Source organism: Arachis hypogaea, chromosome 9, assembly GCF_003086295.3.
Source record: "Arachis hypogaea cultivar Tifrunner chromosome 9, arahy.Tifrunner.gnm2.J5K5, whole genome shotgun sequence".
NCBI classification, from domain to species: Eukaryota; Viridiplantae; Streptophyta; class Magnoliopsida; order Fabales; family Fabaceae; genus Arachis; species Arachis hypogaea.
Window position 1 is genome coordinate 16,789,549 of NC_092044.1, and position 21,039 is coordinate 16,810,587.

The following is a 21,039-nucleotide window of genomic DNA, read 5'->3' on the forward strand; positions in this document are numbered from 1 at the left end:
AAAGTCTGATGCGAAAAAACTAGTTTGTTAGTCGTCTTCTTGTTTGGGAGTTTAAGAGTGAAAGGAGGAGAAAATTAGAACCCCAATGGACAGCATTGTTAATGAAATAGAATAGAAAAGTACAAAATCAAAATTTTACAATTTTATTTTATTGTAAGAACTTTTTTTTGCTGCAGTATCCCAAATTTGATAAGTAAAGAATTAATCTATAGTAAATTTAAACTCTATTTAATAGTTTATTGTTGGTAATTGAATTACTACATATGTAAAGCGAAATTTAAACTATCGATACTTGCTTAAACAAATAAGTACATAAAAAAGATACAAGTATTGACCCTAAATTTAGATTTTTCTCAATAATCATCTATAGAATCCACTCTATTGCTCCCTTCACGCTGATAGGTTTAGAGTTTAGGATTTAGATTTTTCTTATTTTAGTAGGAACCTTTATTTATTGTTTTCTATTACAATAGCGACCTATAAAATCATTAGTACAATATAGCTTCTAACAAGCATACTCATTTTAGATCCAACCGTCAAACCCAATCAAGGCTAAGTTCTCACATCCCTCTTACTCTTTTAGGTCCCCAACTGTACTCGACACAACTTCTAGTCACTTGGAAACTTTGAAGACAACCAAAGTCGAAAGAGTAACACATATCAACGAGTCTTGTTCGACCTCAAGAATAACTTCAATTCCTTGGGAATAGCATAGATCTATTCACATCGAACCCTCAGACATGCTTGGAATTCAAGGTAGCACTAGCATTAGTACAGTCCAATTGAATTTATTGATGAAGTACTGTAATTTTTTCTTCCAAATATTAGCTTAAAAATAATTTCAACTCCGTAAAGTTTTTATGAAAATCATGTTTCATTCCTATTTTATATTTGTAATGCCTTCATTTATTATTATAAAAATACTAGGTGTTCAAGTATTTTATTAACTAAGTGTTACGGCCCAACCCAAATGATTCGCGGGTCAACTCGACCCGATGACGACCCGATCCGGACGGTCGGATGCAAACGGTTCACAGCGCGACCCGGACACGCGTCCCTGACAGCTCCCCGCTACGGCTGTGAGGAAGCTTCGAGGAAGGTGGGCCTGTTCTCGTAGGGCCCACCTCTGACACGATATAAATAGGGAAGGACCTGCCCTTCCCTCGAGGTATGTCACCTTTTCACCTAACATTTCTCCGCCTGCGCACTGACTGACTAGATCGTCGGAGTGTCTTTGCAGGTGGCACCCCCCCTTTTTTCCCTCACGACAAGTGCTCGACTTCACGGCGAACCGGAGCCCGACACAACCGCAATTGAGGAATCCTCGCTCCCATCAATCATCACCCGACCTGTCCGGAAACCGACCACCGAACATTGGCGCCGTCTGTGGGGATTCCCCTTAATGGACATTGTGCAGGGTCCCGGGGACCAGGGCCGAGGAGTCGAAGCGGAAGGGGCAGCCTCTGTCGCCTCGTTGAGAGGTCGGCGAAGGTCTCCCCGACAACACGCTGAACAACACACGAGGACGCGTCCCTTCGGGGGAACGGGTGGCGACAGCGCCATAATAATGCAGGAGTTACGTCACAGGGTCCAAAATTTGGAGCGACAGTTAGCCGACCAAGAGCGCGATGGACGAAGCACTGACCCCAGCTACACCCCGTCCCTCGAGGGCCAGGAGAGAGACTCCCACCGAAGCCGCCAGCGACGCACCTCCGCATCCCGAACGGAAGCGGAGAGCACCCGGGAAGAGTCCCCAATCCCGAGAAGACGAAATGACACCATCATCTACTCCCGTGGCAGAGAGACGCGCCACACGGCACGAGATCGTGAGGACAGTGAAGGGAGGTCCGGGAGGACTCGACAACCTGTGATAATGGGCGTCACCCCGTTCCACCGTTCCATCCTCGAAGTCCGGTTGCCGAAACACTTCGACAAACCAACGGACATGAGGTACGACGGAACTCAAGACCCCCTAGAACATCTCACGGCTTTCGAGGCGAGGATGAACCTAGAGGGAGTAGGGGATGAGGTAAGGTGCCGAGCTTTTCCAGTGACCCTGGCGGGACCCGCAATCAGGTGGTTTAACGGCCTCCCGCAGGGATCCATCTACAGCTTCTCGGACATCAGTCGTGCGTTCCTGACCCAGTTTACGACGCGAATAGCAAAGGCAAAGCACCCAATCAACCTTTTGGGGATAACACAAAGACAGGGAGAGCCGACCAGAAAGTACCTGGATCGGTTCAACGACGAATGCTTGGAAATCGACGGCTTAACCGACTCGGTGGCCAGCCTTTGCCTGACGAACGGCCTCCTCAACGAAAACTTTCGAAAGCACCTTACCACGAAACCAGTTTGGACGATGCACGAGATCCAAACGGTAGCCAAGGAGTATATAAACGACGAGGAAGTCAGCCGAGTGGTGGCTGCCAATAAACGGCAGTCCGGCTACAACCAAGCTCGGCAACAGGGCAACGGAGAAAGAGCAAAGGAACAAGCCAGGGAGGAGGCACCAAGCAAGGCACCCAGGCCGTTCCCTCGGGTCGGGAAATTCGCTAACTACACCCTACTCACTCTCCCCATCAAGGAAGTCTATCAGCAAATAGCTGAGAAGGGAATTCTGCCGAAGCCCCGACCACTCAAGGACCGTACGAGAGGAAACAAGAACCTCTATTGTGACTACCACAAGGGTTACGGCCACCAAACGCAAGACTGTTTCGACCTGAAGGATGCACTCGAACAAGCGATAAGAGAAGGTAAACTAGCAGCATTCTCTCATCTTATCAGAGAACCGAGGAGGCGCTACCGCGACCAAGACGAAGAAGGCAAAACCCACTCGGCGAAACGGCGACAAGAGCCAGAAGAAAGGGACCACGGCCTCACTGTGATACACGTGGTGACAGCCAAAAACGCCGCGCCAAAATCCCGATCGGCACACAAGAAAGATGCTAAGGTCTTGACGGTCTCCTCCCCGCTGGCGCAAAACTCTAAGAAGCCTCCCTTCATTTCTTTCGGCCCGGAAGATCAATGGTTCGACGACGCCCCGGAAAACCCCCCATGGTCATTACGGCCAGAGTAGGAACCGGCCTCGTCAAACGCATCCTTGTCGACACAAGAGCTGATTCAAACATCATGTTCCGCAACGTGTTTGACGCACTAGGGCTAAAGGACGCCGACCTGACGACTCACCAGCACGGGGTCATTGGGTTGGGCGACCACTTCATCAAACCTGACGGAGTAATATCCCTACCGATCTCGGTAGGGCAAGCCCAAGGTCGAAGATCGGCGATGGCCGAGTTCGTAATCCTCCGAGATTCCACCGCCTATAATATCATCTTGGGAAGGAAGACGATAAACGATGTTGAAGCGATAATCAACACTAAGCTGCTAGTCATGAAGTTCGTTACCGACGACGGGTCCATAGGGTCCATAAGAGGGGATCTCGAGACGGCAGTCGCATGCGACAATGCCAGCCTATCCCTGAAAAGGAAATCCAGAGAGGCATCCGGTGTGTTCTTAGCCGACCTGGACGCCAGAGTAGACGACAAACCTAGACCAGAACCAGAAGGGGATCTGGAAAAATTCGTGATCGGCGACACGGAGGAGAAGTTCACGTTCATCAACAAGAACCTGCCACGTGAGTTAAAGGAGTCGTTGGTCGAAATGATAAGGGCCAACAGGGATTTGTTCTCCTGGACACCTGCCGACATGCCAGGCATAGACCCAAAAATCATGTCACACCATCTGGCTGTCAGGTCGGAAGCACGCCCAGTAGTGCAATGGAGGAGAAAGATGTCGACAGAGAGGGCGGAGGAGGTGGCCAGGCAAACGGCCAGCCTCCTAGAAGCAGGTTTCATACGAGAAGTGGACTACTCGACGTGGCTCTCGAATATAGTCCTAGTGAAAAAACACAATGGCAAGTGGAGAATGTGCGTAGACTACTCTGACCTTAACAAGGCATGCCCTAAGGATTGTTTCCCCCTCCCTAACATAGACGCACTCGTCGACGCTGCGGCGAGCTACCGTTATCTAAGCTTCATGGATGCCTACTCCGGTTATAACCAGATACCGATGCACCGTCCAGACGAAGACAAAACGGCGTTCATAACGCCAGGAGGAACCTTCTGTTACAAGGTGATGCCATTCGGTCTGGAAAATGCAGGGGCGACATACCAAAGGCTTATGAGCAAGATTTTCCACGATCTGATAGGCAAAACAGTGGAAGTCTATGTCGACGACATCCTTGCGAAAACAACGCAACCTGACGACCTCATAAAGGATCTGGGAAAGGTATTCATGTCTCTCGGGCAACACGACATGAGGCTGAATCCCCTCAAGTGTGCCTTCGCCATGGAAGCCGGCAAGTTCCTGGGATTCATGATAACTCAGAGAGGGGTAGAAGCTAACCCGGAGAAGTGCCAGGCGATACTCCAGATGAAGAGCCCGGGTTGTATCAAGGACGTCCAAAGGTTGGCGGGGCGGTTGACCTCATTATCCCGGTTTCTTGGGGCATCGGCAACAAAGGCCCTGCCATTCTTTAACCTCATGAAGAAAGGGATGGCGTTTGAGTGGACACCCGCATGTGAGGAGGCCTTTCGGCACTTCAAGGAAATCCTGGCGGCACCACCCGTCCTCGGGAAGCCAAAGGACGGGGAACCACTATACCTGTACCTCGCCATAACAGGAGAAGCCCTGGCTGCAGTTCTGATGCGGGAAGAAGAGAAAGCTCAACAGCCAGTCTATTTCATAAGCAGGGCCTTGCAAGGGGCAGAATTAAGGTACAGCAAGTTGGAAAAACTAGCACTAGCACTCTTGACTTCCTCACGAAGGTTAAAGCAGTACTTCCAGAGTCACCAGGTTGTCATGAGAACGGACCAAGGGATCCGGCAAGTACTTCAAAAACCCGATCTGGCGGGAAGAATGATGACTTGGTCCATCGAACTCTCCCAGTATGATATACGATACGAACCCCGGCAAGCCATCAAGGCACAGGCGATGGCAGATTTTCTAGTAGAAGTAACAGGGGATCCAACCGAAGAAGCGAGTACACGGTGGAAGCTCCACGTGGACGGAGCCTCCAACCAGACGTTTGGAGGTGCCGGGATCATCCTGGAAAGCCCGGTTGGAGTTGTATACGAGCAGTCGGTCAGATTCGAATTTCCCATCTCGAACAACCAGGCAGAATATGAAGCCCTTATAGGGGGCTTAACCCTAGCAGCGGAAGTCGGAGCAAGAAGACTGGAAATATGCAGTGATTCCCAAGTCGTCACCTCCCAGGTAAACGGGAGCTACCAAGCCAAAGACTCGTTGTTACAAAAGTACTTGGAAAAAATTGAAGGCTTGAGCCAAAAGTTTGAAGAGGTCACGATCCACCACGTACCTAGAGAAAGGAACACACGGGCAGACCTCCTATCGAAGTTGGCCAGCACGAAGCCGGGAGAAGGCAACCGGTCTCTCATTCAAGGTATGACAAGAGAACCAGCGGTCACACTGCACGTGTCAAGCCTAGGTTCTTCATGGCTAGACCCCATCACCAACTTTCTAGCACACGGCAAACTCCCTGACGACGAAAAGGACGCGGCGAAATTGAGAAGGGAAGCAGCCAAATACGCCGTCATCCAAGGACAGCTGTTCAGGAAAGGGCTCAACCAGCCCCTACTGAAGTGCCTACACCCCGACCAGACGGACTACGTCCTCAGGGAAGTCCATGAAGGCTGCTGCGGACACCACATCGGAGGCAAGGCCTTAGCAAGAAAATTAATCCGAGCCGGATACTATTGGCCGTCAATGATGGCGGACTCCAAGGAGTTTGTCAAAAAATGTGTGAAGTGTCAACAGAACGCCAATTTCGCCAGGGCGCCGGCCTCCGAGTTAAGCTTGCTAACGACCTCCCGGCCATTTTCTCAATGGGGAGTCGACCTCTTAGGGCCCTTCCCAGTCGGCCCTGGACAAGTCAAGTACCTCATAGTTGCAATTGACTACTACACCAAATGGATAGAGGCTGAACCACTAGCTAGCATATCCTCGTCCAATTGCAAGAAATTCATGTGGAGGCAGGTGATAACACGATTTGGGATACCAGAAGTCGTCCTCTCAGACAACGGCACGCAATTTACTGACAAAAAGTTCACGGAATTCCTTAACGGCCTGGGTATAAGACAAAGGTTCTCTTCGGTAGAACACCCCCAGACAAACGGGCAGGTGGAGTCTGCCAACAAAATTATCCTTTCAGGACTGAAGAAGAGGTTGGATAATAAAAAGGGTGCTTGGGCCGACGAACTAGCCTCGGTTCTCTGGTCCTACCGAACAACTGAACAATCCTCCACTAAGGAGACTCCCTTCCGGCTAACGTATGGGGTGGACGCAGTAATACCCGTAGAGATCGGTGAACCGAGCCCCCGGTTACTTTTGAAAGGAGTAGAGGAAACCGTGGAAAAGGACCTGATAGACGAAGCCAGAGAAATAGCTCATTTGACAGAAACAGCGCTAAAACATAGAATGGCTCTGCGCTACAACACCAAAGTACTCAAGAGGGAATTCGAGCCGAACGATCTCGTCCTGAGGCGAAACGACATCGGCCCACCGACCCCTGGAGCAGGCAAGCTAGCGGCAAACTGGGAAGGCCCCTATAGAATCAAAAAGGTGATGGGTAAAGGTGCTTTCAAGTTAGAAAGGCTTGATGGTAAGGAAGTCCCGAGAACATGGAACACGGACAACTTAAGAAGACTCTACTCCTAGCGGGCGGACCGACATGCCGACCAATTGAGCTAAGTAGTTAATTTGTGGATTTGAACTTTTCATAGTGACCTACGAGTCCTTTATGTAATTACCGAATAAGATATACTTGTGCAAATTTTCTCTCCTGTCTTGTTCCCCTTTTTTTTCCAGATAAACCGTTCCACCACGACCAACAACGACGCGCAACCTCGGGACTGATCACCCCGGGAGTCCGTCAACTGCCGCTATAACAAATGACTACGCGAAAGGCCATGATTCGTTGATATAAACGACAACTATAAACCAAAAACGGTTAATAGAAACGATAACACAATCAGACGAATAAGAAAAAGTTAACTACGCCAAAACGGGCAAACGACTAAGAAGTCAAATTGTTCACAAGCCAAAATAAAACGGCTAAACAAAAAGTTTTAAACAGAGGATTCATTTCTTGGGGACGTCAACAATTTTGCCGTCTTTGATGACCTTGAAAACACTGATCGCCGACGTGTCAAACTCGGGAGCAACGATTTTGACCTGAGCTTTAAGAGCCTCCTCGGTCGCCAAAATCGCACCCTTCCCTTGTTTCACGACGTCCTTATACTTTGCTTTCCATGTTGCCAGTTCGGCCTCCACGGTCTGCTTCTCCTTCTCTATGTCGGCCACCCGTTTCTGTGCCGCGCCGACCTGGCTTTCCAAAGCCATTTCACGATCGACAAGGCGAGAAACCGTGGCGTCCGATTCTTCTAACTTCTTCTCAGCAGTGGCGGCTTTCTTCTCGGCAGCAGTAGCTTTCTTCTCGGCGGTGTCAAGTTTCTCATTTGATTGGGTCAACTGCTCCCGGAGAGTCTCAACTTCACTCTTTAGCTCATTGTTAGCCTTCCCAGTAGATTCCAACCTTCTACGGAGGGATTCCATCCCGGATAGCTCAAACTCGGCCTTCCGGGCTATCACGGCGCCACGTAAAAGGGTACGGTACATCCACCTCGCCTGCCCGGCAAGGGAAGACTCATGGAAATACTCCTCGGTACCAGGAATCAGCTGGGAATCTATAAAGTTCCCGGCATCAAAATTCCTCTCCATAACGGTGAGAACCCCCTCAGGACTGGACAACGTTTTCCTCTTCCTCTTGAGGCTAGGGACCTCTTCCACCTCGTCATCGGCGTTCGGGTTAGACGTCGAACCCCCGGTGCCGATCACCTCGCGGAAGGGGGAAACATGAACCGTTTTGTCGACCACGACCTGGGCAGCTTGGGCCGAGGTCCCGGTCCCGTCGACCGCGGCCTCTTGCTCGGTGGCAGCCTTGTCCTCCGGAGGAGCAGCAGACTTCTCGGCGGCAGATTTCTCATTGTCCCCTTCGTCGTCATTAGCGCACAGGAAGGTTTGGAATAAGTTAGGAAGACCCGTCACCTCGGCAGACATCCCCACTGCAAAAAAGCAAGCGAAGTCGGTTAATCACTACAAATTGTTAACAAAAGCAGAAAGATAAGGGACAAGTAGAGGCTTCTCACAAATATAATTACGACCGGCCTCCCGATCACTCATGAGAAGGTGAGGATTTACATGATTCCTCCCGAAGACTGCCATCAACACATCGGCAATCTTCCTATCCACCGCAGACATGCCCCTATAAGTTACCTTAACGAAGGCATTGGACCCTGCTCCGAAACTCCAATAGGTCGGAATAAGGCGTACCCCCTCTAACGACAACCAAAAAGGATGACGACCTTTGACAGAGCGGACCTTGAAATATTTGTCCTTAAACCCATGATAGGAGTCTTCAAACAAACCAAATATCCTCCGACCTTGGGCAGACCGGAAGGACATGAACCCCTTTTTATGTTTCCCCTCCTTCGAAGGGTTAGTAAGGTTGAAGAAGAAAAGGAAGACATCTACAGACACCGGAAGCTCAAGATACTCACAAACCATCTCGAAGCAGCGGATTGAGGCCCAGCTGTTCGGATGCAACTGCGACGGCGCCACGGACACACGGCTTAAAAGCGCCATCTGGAAGGCGGAAAACGGAATACGAACCCCAACTTGAGTAAACATGGATTTGTAGAACCAAATCCAGTCGGCTACTCAGGGGTGGTGGAGATTGACCTCGTACAACCGCTCGTGAGGAGCCAGGACGAAGACGTCATAATTGGCTTCTTCATCAGTCCCTCCGCACAAGTACTCGGCTTGTCGGAACTCGGTGAGCTCCTCCTCACCCATTTGGTTAGGCGAATCCTTCACGTCGGAAACGACCCAAGCATAGGGATCGTACGCAGCGGGAGAAGGGGAAGCCCGGGAGACCGTGCGAGCCATACCTACATGGGGGGACCATCCAGTCAGTCTAAGAGATCGGTTGCTCAGGCCGAGCACAGACACTACCCCCACTACTCCCCAACTAAGGATGAAACACTATAAGTGGATGTAGAAGTTCAGGGAAAAACCTACCCTGGAATGATACCCCCCCTAACACGTATAACCACCATTGAAACGCTACACAACAGCAACAAAAACCAAGCAACAAGCATGCAAGAACGAAGCACAAAAAAAAAAGAATTCAAAGAATTACCTGAATTGATGGAAGGAGGATGAAATTGCAAGTCTGCGAAGATACAAGGAGGATGTACGAAAGCACCACAATGACGCTCTGAAATCTTGTAGCAAGGAAAAGGAAGGAGAGAGATGGGAAGTATGAAGAAATGCAGAAGCATAAAACTGATTGTTTAAAAACTGCCTCCCAAGAAGCGCGAAACACCTGGGGGCAGAATAGTCTTTGCAAATGGGGTTTTTCCACCCCATTATGAGCATTTAATGCTCCGCACAAGGAACGATGCGACGAAACGGTTGCTTATGCAAACCAGGGGACACGCGCGTTGAGGGCGTATTCTCCCCACGTGCGGCCGAGTTGACGAGAACAAACGAAACGGGAGACGACACACCACTAATAGTCCCCACGACTACCACTGGCGCGTGGGGGCACTGTTACGGCCCAGCCCAAATGACTCGCGGGTCAACTCGACCCGATGACGACCCGACCCGGACGGTGGGATGCAAACAGTTCACAGCGCGACCCGGACACGCGTCCCTGACAGCTCCCCGCTACGGCTGTGAGGAAGCTTCGAGGAAGGTGGGCCTGTTCTCGTAGGGCCCACCTCTGACATGATATAAATAGGGAAGGACCTGCCCTTCCCTCGAGGTATGTCACCTTTTCACCTAACATTTCTCCGCCTGCGCACTGACTGACTAGATCGTCGGAGTGTCTTTGCAGGTGGCACCCCCCCTTTTTTCCCTCACGACAAGTGCTCGACTTCACGGCGAACCGGAGCCCGACACAACCGCAATTGAGGAATCCTCGCTCCCATCAATCATCACCCAACCTGTCCGGAAACCGACCACCGAACACTAAGTTATTAAAATTTAAACTTCAGTCACACTCCTCCTCCTCTTTCAACATGTTTATCGTCGCTACCGCCACCACCATCGTTGTCATCGTTGCTGCCGCTGCCTCCTCTTCTTCCGCTGCCTCCTTTTCTTTTTCTTTTTTGTGAATTGGAGGTATCTTTTTTATTGAGTGAAATTGAAAAGGTACGAATATCTTTTATATTGTTTTTCTATATACTCAATATTTGTGTGTCATATGTGTAAATTTGTGTGCTATATTGAACAAATATGTGTGCTACGCTTAAATATTTGTGTGCTGTAATAAATCAGAATTTGTTTAATGATTTCTGTCAAATTAGTGTGAGTTATCAGGTTATTAATTTCGATTACTTGTGTTGTTTTTTTATACTCAATATTTGTGTGCTATTGTATACATTTTTGTGTTTTTTTTCTTGATTATAGTTATTTATGATTATCTTAATTTTCTTTAATTGAATTGTTTGAAAAATTAGTGTTATTCTATGATTCTAATTTTTGTGCTATATATGTGAATTTGTGTGCTATGCTGAACAAAAATGTGTGCTATGCTAAATCAGAATTTGTTTAATGATATCTGTCAAATTAGTGTGAGCTACCAAGCTATTCGTTTCGATTGTTTGTGTGCTGTGAAAATGAAGGAGTGTGTGTTGTTTCACTTTGTTTGATTTACACATGTGATGTGGTATAGTGTTTGCACTGTTGATGGACAACTACAAGAAAGACAAGTCTCGATCGCTGAACTTTTCTAGAGCCATTGCATTCAAATGTGATTTGCACAATTGCATATTTTGCATCTAAGGACAGCATTCCATGAACACAAAGGAGATGTATTGGGTGTACTCAGAGATTGTCGTGTCACACCCTCTATGAACCCTAACCACCAAAAAATGTTGGAACTGCACATCAGAATTAATCAGAATTAATAGGCATGAACTATGATGACATACTTAAAAAGAATATCAAGAGCACCTTTTTGTGTATGTGTTTTGTTTTTTGGAAAATGGAACTTGTAGTGTAATATTGGCTTGCAATAAATGGTGATCAATTTTTACATACCAAGAAGAAAAAGAGAGAAAAAAAATGTGTAACAGAACTCATGAAAAGAATATACACAAATTTTGGTGTAGCGAAAATTTGTGTTGTGTTTTAAAAATTTGTGCATTATGCTTCAAAAACGTGTATACTATATATAAAAATTTATGTACTATATTGATAAGTTTGTGTTACATGCCAATTTTTGTGCGCCATACTTAAAAAATGTGTGCTGCAAAAAGTGTAAACTGTGTAAACTGAAGTATGAAATGCGTGTCATGCATCTTATTTTAAGAATAGTTTTTATTGTAGTGAGGCCAATTTAGTTGTACTTAATTGCCAACAAAACTTTACATATAGCATCACTTTTGATTGATGCAATATTAGAGCACTAAATTGAATTTAAACGTCAACTCCGTAATGTCTCGTAAAAAGGATTTTTTTTTTTCATTCATGATTTATTATTTCCTTCATTTATTATTACTCCCTATTATTATAGTTGAGTGTTTCAACCATGTCACTATTGCAACTTGCATTGGTTTGATGATGAATACATGTTGCTTAGCAATACAATATTGGTTTGAAGTTAGCCTTATTAATTGCCATAGTTACCAATACCAATACAATTTTGAAGTAATTAGCCCTTATTAGTAATGCATTATGTAAAAAAAAACCTTTTAAATATGACCGTGCACAATTGGAAATGAAAATTGTTTATACATTAACAGTACATACAAATTAATCTATAAATTGTTTTGAAAACCTTAAATCTCTCCTAATCTCATTTACAAAGTAGAGCAAATACAAACCAGGCCAGAAGAAGAATTAAAAAGAAAAAAAAAAGCAAACAGAATGGCAACAAAACACCACTTTCAGATCAAACTCCCACCAAACCTAAGCATAAACAAGGTCTCAACCTTTGCCAAAGTTAGGAACAGCATCACCAAAATGAGACACAGAAACCTTATTAAGTCTTACTCTGCTCTCATCCAGATCACTCTTCCAGTGCTATTAGCCTATTACTCAGAACCAAACCACCAGAGTTTTGACATTGTTCAATTGAGATCCTTCAACAAGCTGTAACTTCAGAATTTAATTTAGGCACCCCTAAAATTGCACAGCTCTGTAAAACAGCAGAACCACTTTCAGATAAATACAAGTACAAAATTATTGTAAATAGTTTGGTATGAAGTGCACTAGCTACTAATTTTTATATCTTGTTCGTGTTCATCTCCAGCAGTATTTAGATGTGAATTTCAAGCATATCCTGCAGTGAATATTCCCATAAAAAAATTAATCATGAAATCTATTTTTCACGTAAGCACATATCTATTCCCCCCCCCCCCCTTTTTTTGTCTCTTTCTTCTCTTTCTCTCTCTTCTAAAAGTTAAATAATTCACGAAGCATTGCCATTTTACAAAAAATTTCTAACCTCACATAGTTCACACGTCAGTGTAATGCCATTTTTTTTTGTTGCTCAACCATGAGAGGAGCAACTTATTCAAATACCAAGGAAAAATGCATCACGCATCAGAATAATTATTCCTATTGCAAGCCTAGTAATATGACCAAAATGAAGATTCACTGCCCCTACTCAGCCAATACTCAGTGCTTCATCATGAATATAACTAACACCAGGAAAGAACATCATCTCGTGTGCTAGTGATCACTGTGAGTGACATTCCTATCAGCCATTAGGTGCAAGGGTTCCAGACTAACCTCCACTTCAATTTCTATCTAGCCAAGTTCAAATTCCACCAGCAAACACAGCCGAATTGTTCTCTCTTGACCTGTTCTAATCATCTGACAATCGTTGCTATTAATAAAATCAAAGCAACAAATACATTCTCTTCAAATTCTTGCCATTCAAAACTCAACTATTGCAACCAAGGCCACTCCATTAATTTTCCAAGAGACAGAAGGTTGAAAATCTACCTTAAAAAACTGTGTTGGCAAAAGCACCTCTCCTTGGTCAAGGCTCACATCCTTCTGACTTCTGAGATCAGCTCATGTGATCAACCAGGCAGGGTCCGGAAACCTTGTAGATCATCTACTGAGAATACAAACTCAGAAGATATCTCACAGGAATATAGATTACACCATCACATTGATCCCAGATCTTGAATCTTTGCCCAGAGGGAGCCTGTGGCACTGCACTATGTTCCTGAACTGTTATAAACAGCATAAAGCAATTAACCAATATAACTGGCACATAACACAACTCCAATACGATATTAACTCGGTAACTCCTTGCTTGACCAAAATTCCAGAACATTGGAACATTAGTAACATATTTTACACATATCAGACGTCCAGGAAAAACCAAATATTCAGAATTCAGCAACAATAAAGAACCAAATAATCAGCCAAAAGAAATATAATAAAACTAGATTTAGTAAATATGTCTCTATCATCATTTTCGGTTAATACAAGTTAAGGGTCAAAATTTCCACCTGCATTATCATATAAGGACTAAGGGGGAAGTTTACATCTTTTTAATGCTACAAAAAAACTGAGCAATCTATTGAATTAAGAGGAACAAGAAGAAGAAGAAGATGAATTACATATCAAGCACGGCGTTTACTCAAACGCCATGAATTTGGCTCATGGTATCTGTCATAGAGTGGTTCAATACGCTCTTGACGCTTTCGCTTGCTCATCTTTGTAGGATCTGATACTTTGAAGAATCTTGGTGCCAATTCAACAAGCCATTTAGGATCTATCACTGTGACCTCACGCATATATTCCTTGGTTGTCATAACAAGTTCATGGTAGATGACCCAGTCGGGTTGTCTCTGGAACAAAGCTGAACTTGGATGGATATATACAGGCTGGTTCTCAACTAGGGTTCTGTAGCCTTCCTGGGGATCCTTCCTTGCTGCATGGAAAAAGAATCCTGCGGTGATTGCCTTTCTGATCTTGGTAAAATTTTTTCCAGCACTTACAACATCCAATTTATACCTGCATATCAGAGATGATGATTTCAGAATACAATTCAATCTGGCCAGCAAAATTATAATGCAGAGAACCAATGACAAGATATAGCTACAAAATACAAACCACACCAAAATGTATGTTACAACACCATAATGGCAACAAGCAACCCAATACTGAAACATTTAGTGTGTCTAAAAATTTCAATATATTACAAAACAGTATATCTGCGGAAGCATTGGACTCTGTACAAAGTTACAAGTAAAAAGAAGAAAAAAGAAAAAGAAAAAGAAACAAACAAGTAAACAAAGTAACTAAAATATTTAGAAGTACTGATATCTTACTTATCCATGATGGTAAGAAGCTGTTTCCTGACATCCTGTGCTCTCCTCAATGATCGAGATTGGACAAAGTTCTCAAAACACCATGGTCCTGAAAAATTCTTAGCTTTCCAAGCCTCATAAACAGCAAGCAGTGTGAGATGGTCACCTTCAGGCTGGAAAAACTTTGCCCTCTTCTGATCTGCTTGGGCTTGCTTTTCCCTAGGCCTGTAAAAAATATTGCCAGTCTGAATCATGGCAATTATCGTCAAAATCTCATCACTGCATCCAAGGTCCACACTGGCAAGTAACATCTTGGACAATGGCGGATCCAGGGGAAATTCTGCCATTTTCCTCCCCAGTTTGGTTAAAAGGCCCTCTTCATCCAATGCTCCGAGACTGTAAAGCTGTTCCATGGCTGAAATAAGAGCTTGGGGTGATGGTGGATCCATAAAATCAAAGGACAGAAGATCATTTATTCCCATAGCTTTCATGTTGAGAGTAGTCATCCCAAGATTTATCCTTTGAATCTCAGGAATTGTAGTAGGAGACATCTCGTTCCTATATGCGCTCTCGGTATATAGGCGATAGCACTTTCCAGGTCCAGTACGCCCTGCACGTCCAGCTCTTTGTTTGGCTGAAGCTTGTGAAATTGGAGTTATCACCAACGAATCAAGTCCTTGCTTTGGGTTATAAACATTTTGCTTTGCAAACCCAGGATCAATAACATAAAATATCCCATCAATAGTCAAAGAAGCCTCAGCAATATTAGTTGCCACAACCACTTTCCTTTTACCAGGAGGAGCAGGGTCGAATATCCTAGACTGCATTTCACTAGGAAGGGCACTATAAACAGGTAATATTATCAGTTCTGGAACATTCTTACCTAAACCCTTCATTCTTTCATAGAGAGATTGACAAGCAAAATCAATCTCCTCTTGACCAGTCAAGAAGAGAAGAATGTCTCCTTCAGGTTCTGTCAGGTGGATCTGTAGGACAGTGATCAAAGCTGCATCCAAATAATCACTTTCTGGCTGCTTAGTATAAAGAATCTCCACAGGAAACGTTCTCCCAGGTATTGTAAAGATGTTACAATTAAAGAAATATCCTGAGAACTTCTCTGCATCCAGAGTGGCAGACGTGACAATCAATCGCAACTCAGGCCTACGCTGCACTAGCTTCTTAAGCAGTCCAAAAAGAACATCAGTATGAATGGTCCTTTCGTGAGCTTCATCAAGCATTATGACAGAATACTGTGACAGGTTCTCATCAACCAGTATTTCCCTAAGAAGCATACCGTCGGTCATGTACTTGATTACAGTATCTGGTCCCGTACAATCTTCAAACCGAATGGCATAACCAACTTCCTCTCCCAATCGACATCCAAACTCTTCTGCAACTCTCTTTGCAACTGACATTGCAGCCACCCTACGAGGTTGAGTGCATCCAATTTTACCTCTTGTCGTGTAACCTGCTTCAGCAAGATACTGTGTTACCTGAGTAGTTTTACCTGAACCCGTTTCACCAATTACCACCAACACCTGATTATCATGGACAGCCTGAATCAATTCTTTTTTCAACTTGTAAATAGGGAGACTCTGCCTCTGTTCTTGAATAGAAAGCTTTGACCTTTGCCCAAAAGTAATGGTCTTTCCATAGGCATCCTTCTTCCATTCTGGCATATCATAGGCTGACAAACCAACTCCTCTAAGCTCCTGGGCAAGATGTCTTTCACCAGATTCGGGCATAGGGTCTTCCCAAGGACGATTGAGATCCTTTGGAATAGAATCAAGCATGGTGCGTTGCTGCTGTTCTCGTACTTCTCTACGCTCCTTTATAAGTGCAGACTGCAGTGCAGCAGCACGACCAAGAGAACCTTCTGGATTTTTGAAAATCTTGACAGGAGACATATCCATTGAATACCTGCTCTGCCCTTGCAAAAATGCAGGTTCATCCTCATTCAACTCGATCTCAAGCTCTTCTTCAGCACCTTCCTCCTGGTACATCAACCCATCTCCCTCCTCATCATAAGTTGGGTACTCTGAAACACTCAAAACACCTGAAGCAATCAACTGTTTTGCCTCCCACCTCTCAGGAGAGCTCATCCTCTTCAGAGGCCTCCGCGATTTCCCCATATCATCCTCCTCCACAATTCTGATACCCGATAGACCCGTCCTCGCAACTGGCCCATCCTTCGAATCCTGTGGATTCATCCGAAACGTGTCCTCATCGCTTTTCTTCAACGGAAGAAGATCTTTTCCGGTATGCTGATCAACATCCCTCATCGAAAGACTCAACTTCTGACCAGAAACAGATATAACCTTCACATAAACCTCCTGATCCCGCTTCACCACATCCTTTGCATTACTAATCCTCCTAGTTGCAATTTGTGACACATGCACCAATCCTTCCTTCCCTCTAATATCATCCAACTGAACAAAGCACCCTGTATCCATCACCCTTGAAACCCTCCCTTTATAAACCTTGTACAATTCAACTTCACCCCCTCCACTATGCCTCAGATCCCTCCTACCTTTCCTGTCACCACCACCATCTTCTTCACCATAACCACCATTTTCTTCTTCACGCCCATCTCTCCTCCGCCTCTCATATCTATCCTTATCCTTATCCCTACCCCTATCGTTCTCTCTATCCCTTCCCCTTCTCCTAGAATCCCCTTTTTCATCATCATAATCATCATAATCTCTATCTCTATCTCTATCTCTATCTCTATTCCTATCTCTATGCCTTTCGTCTCTATCATATTTATCATACCTGTCCCTTCTATCTCTTCTGTCCCTTCTATCTCTGTCTCTTCCTCTGTTCCCATCTTCACCGTGTATTTCTCTGTCTCTATCACCACCATGTTTCTCTTTGGCTTCAGCTTCAATCTCCTTCTGCAGCTCCTTAACCCTATCCCTATCATCTGCAATAGCCAGTGCCTTGAACTTCCCCTTCGAACCACCACCGTCCTGCTTCGAACCCTTGACGTCGCTGTTCCCAGAACCCTTCTTCGGAGGGAGAATAGCGTGGATTATTGTGAGAAGTGTACGGACAAAATAATCCGGCAATTCGGCACCGTTCTCCTTCAATTTTGCGTCGAATTCTTCGACGTTCTCGGAAGACCGACCCAACTCGGTGATGAACTCGGCGAGTACATTGTCACCGTTTCCGGTGTGAGACTCCATTTCGGTGCAAACCTTCGAAACAAGAGACAAGTACTCGAGCTTCTTCAACGAATCTTGTGGGTTCTCCACCGCCATGGCGCTAGAACCGAAGCGCGAATGACGAATTGGGAATTAGCGTGGATTCGCGGTGTTATGCGTATGAGAATTTGGAACGAAAGTGAAATTTGTTAGATCAAAGGACCCCTAATTGGGATACAAAGGCTCGTGATTTAAACCCTAATTGGATATTTTTAAATTCTAAGGGTCGCAGTTCTCATGTGAAAGAGCTTTTCACTGGTGTAGGCCAAAACAGGAGTATGTACACATATTGCTAACTAGTGCATTCTTCTGAGTTTTTCTTTTCCTTTTTTCTAATAAATTCATTGTAATCACAACTTTTGTTTAAAAAGCAAAAATCTCTATTAATGATATTTTCTTTTCACCGTCAATTTTAAAAGTATAGATTTTAAGCTTTTATTCTTTATAAAATATCAAATATTTCCATTTGTATAGAATATATATTATAAATATATATTAAGATAGGTCAAATAATATGTAAATTTATATAAATATATAAATACACATAAGTATATCACATAAATTATTTTTATTTAGAGGTCTCAAGTTCAAATTTCACCCTTAATTTAAAAAAAAAAGAGTTAAACGAATTATACAAACTAATTCACTATTTTATTTATTAAATAGAATAAAGTATTAAATTGGTCCTTTGGACGTAATCCTATTTTGATCCATAAGGTTTAAAATATCCTATTTAAATCTAAAAAAATTTTATTTAGTTTTAATGTAGTCCCACCGTAAAGTCAAAATTAAATAATTAATGGAATGTCCCACATGATAACGGTACAATAACAAAGTCAATAATCTAGAGAATAAGTATAAGTTCTAAAGGAACAAAATCAATCGTAAATACATCAATACATTTATTATTATTTTTCTAGTTCTATAGAAAATATTTCATTTAAATTATAAAAAAATAATACATATATATATTAATGCATCCACGGTTGATTTTGTATTTCTAAAACTTGTACTTGTTCTCTAGATTATTGACCTTATTTTTGTACAACTGTCGTGTAAGTCATTCTGTTAATTACTTAACTTTGACTTTATGGTGAGACTACATTAAAACTACATAAAATATTTTTTATTCAAATAAAATACTTCAAATTTTAAGAATTATAATAAAATTATGTCTAAATTTAAAAGATTAATTTAATATTTTACTCTATTAAATATGTATAATAATATTAAATATAAAATTAGTAAAAATAATAATATTATATTATAACACAAAAATCTTAGATTCAAACTTTAAAAATGAGCAGAGTATTTTTGTGTACTTATATAATAAAAATAGATTTACAAATCTAATGACAAGTACTTTTAAAGATATCTATTTAGAATAGTATCGAAATATATAAATACTAATTGCTTTATAAAATTTATAAGTAACGCATGGCATATTATAACTAAAAAATAGAATAAGCTTAACTTTTATTGAAGTATTTTCCATGAGTTGAATTTCTATTGCAATTTCATCGTTGCCTTGACCTTGCTCTATTAAATTTCTAAATCCTCGTTCTTTTCCTTTCTCACGTTTTCCCTGTGTGCTGTGGCATTCTCTCTGGAATATACTAGTAGGTTCTGTAAGGAAAAAGAAATCGTGGAACACAAAAACATAAGGGTTAACTACCAAAAACATTCTTGAAATATTCAAATGTGAGATATGTTAAAATATAATTAGGATTAATTAAGATTAATTAATATGTTAAAATATAATTAGGATCAATTAGAATTAATTAGTATATTTAAATATTTATTATAGGATATTATATTTTTATTATTACAATTCTTTTGGCATCTATAAATACTTTATTATATTGTATTATTTCAAACAACTTAAATATATTCAATAATACACAAATTCTTTCTCCAGTTTAATCTCTTGTTTCTAACATGGTATCATAGTATCCTTTTTGAAGAGGAGAAGTTGTTTTCTTTGTGGTAAAATTACCGTAGTTTTTGTATTTTTTTTCATAATAAAGACGTAATATTCTATAATAAATATTTATATATATTAAATAATTCTAATTGATCCTAATTATATTCTAACAAGATAAAAATATATTTGAATTTTATTATTAATAAAATTTTTTAAATAATTAAAAAACGTAACAAAAATATCTAACACTAAATATGTATTTTTAAAAAATGTCTTAGAAATTGAATTTTAATATAATATTTTATAAATATAATTAAAAAATTAGGATATTATTATTTTTAAAATTTGATTTTATTTTGCTAATTATATATTTTTTATTTTTTAAAAATATTATTAGTTGTTAACAAAAAAATTACAAAAAATATATATTTAACGAAAAATCACCAAATTTTAAAGATAATAATATCTCATTTTTATAATTATGTTTGAAAAAATTGTATCAAAATTCAATCTCTAAAATATTTTTTGGAAATATATATTTATTGTTGGACACTTTTGTCATGTTTTTAAATTATTTAAAAGTTTTTTGTCGATAATAAAATTCGGATGAATTTTTGTCGGCGTTTAAATAATTCAAAGACGTTTTTAGTGATTAACCCAAAACATAATGTATTTTTTGTCTCATAGAAGCGGATTATTTTAAAATAAATAATGTAAATATTTTATTTAAGGACATATGCCATTTGGATGATATTTACAAATTTGTCTTATTACTATGTGTATTGTACAAATAAAAGATGTATATAAATAAGTGAAATAGAATTTGTTTATTTGGTCTTAAATATATATTAACTCTATTCTTTTATTATAATCCGACTCTAAATCTGATAAAATTTATATACATTCAGGCTATAAATTATATCAAATAAAAATTAGGTATTTAATAATAATTTATAAAAAAAGATAAAAATTTATTTGTTAGTTATTACAAAAAAAATTAGTAGCTAATGTTAAACTTAATATTTTCATGAATCATAATTCTATGCATTTTTTTATCTCTTTTTTAGTTTTCCAATTTTTATTAAAAATAAATGGATTAATTTATAATTAATATTACAAAATATTAATTAAAAAACACAAGTTCAAAACAAACATATTACCTTCTTAAATGTTAGCAGATTTGAGAGAATCTCCAAATCTCTAACAATCATTTCATATGATAAAATTTACTTAAAAAATATAATAAATACTAAACAAATTCTAAAATTAAAATATAATTACAAATCATTACTAATAACACCAAATATTTAAATCACATACAAATAAGTGAAATAATATAAAATATTATGTATTAGTCTAAAATTTTATATTTCATAAATACAAAACATTAATTTTGAAATATGTATTCTCATCGGGTGGGGTCAGACCGGGCCAAGTGACACGAGTTATGACCCAGATACGGTTGAAATATTATTCTTAATATTATTTTTTTTCA

General features: G+C 41.5%; 1 protein-coding gene across 4 annotated transcripts; it reads right to left on the reverse strand.

Moving 5' to 3' along the window:
• Positions 1–11,857: 11,857 nt before the first annotated feature.
• Positions 11,858–17,979, reverse strand: LOC112710538 (probable pre-mRNA-splicing factor ATP-dependent RNA helicase DEAH5). 4 transcript variants are annotated; one of them, XR_003156878.3, is made up of 4 exons: positions 14,439–17,979; positions 13,725–14,121; positions 13,096–13,311; positions 11,858–12,283 (listed from the first exon to the last, which is right to left on the reverse strand). XR_003156878.3 is itself a non-coding variant. In XM_072202648.1 (3 exons), the coding sequence occupies exons 1-2, from the start codon at positions 17,675–17,677 to the stop codon at positions 13,728–13,730; spliced, it is 3,633 nt and encodes a 1,210-aa protein (XP_072058749.1). In that variant the 5' UTR covers positions 17,678–17,979; the 3' UTR covers positions 11,858–13,329; positions 13,725–13,727. The 4 variants fall into 4 exon arrangements, 2 of the variants coding, with proteins under 2 accessions (XP_072058749.1, XP_072058750.1); XR_003156875.3 differs by having other exon boundaries at positions 13,096–13,329; XM_072202648.1 differs by having other exon boundaries at positions 11,858–13,329.
• Positions 17,980–21,039: the final 3,060 nt, after the last annotated feature.

Bases quoted from the DNA above. Each gene is read 5' to 3' on its own strand.
- LOC112710538 (XM_072202648.1), bottom strand. From the start codon at position 17,677: ATGGCGGTGGAGAACCCACAAGATTCGTTGAAGAAGCTCGAGTACTTG. The intron at 14,122-14,438 runs GTAAGATATCAG...TCTGATATGCAG, and splicing joins CTTCTTACCATCATGGATAA to GTATAAATTGGATGTTGTAA.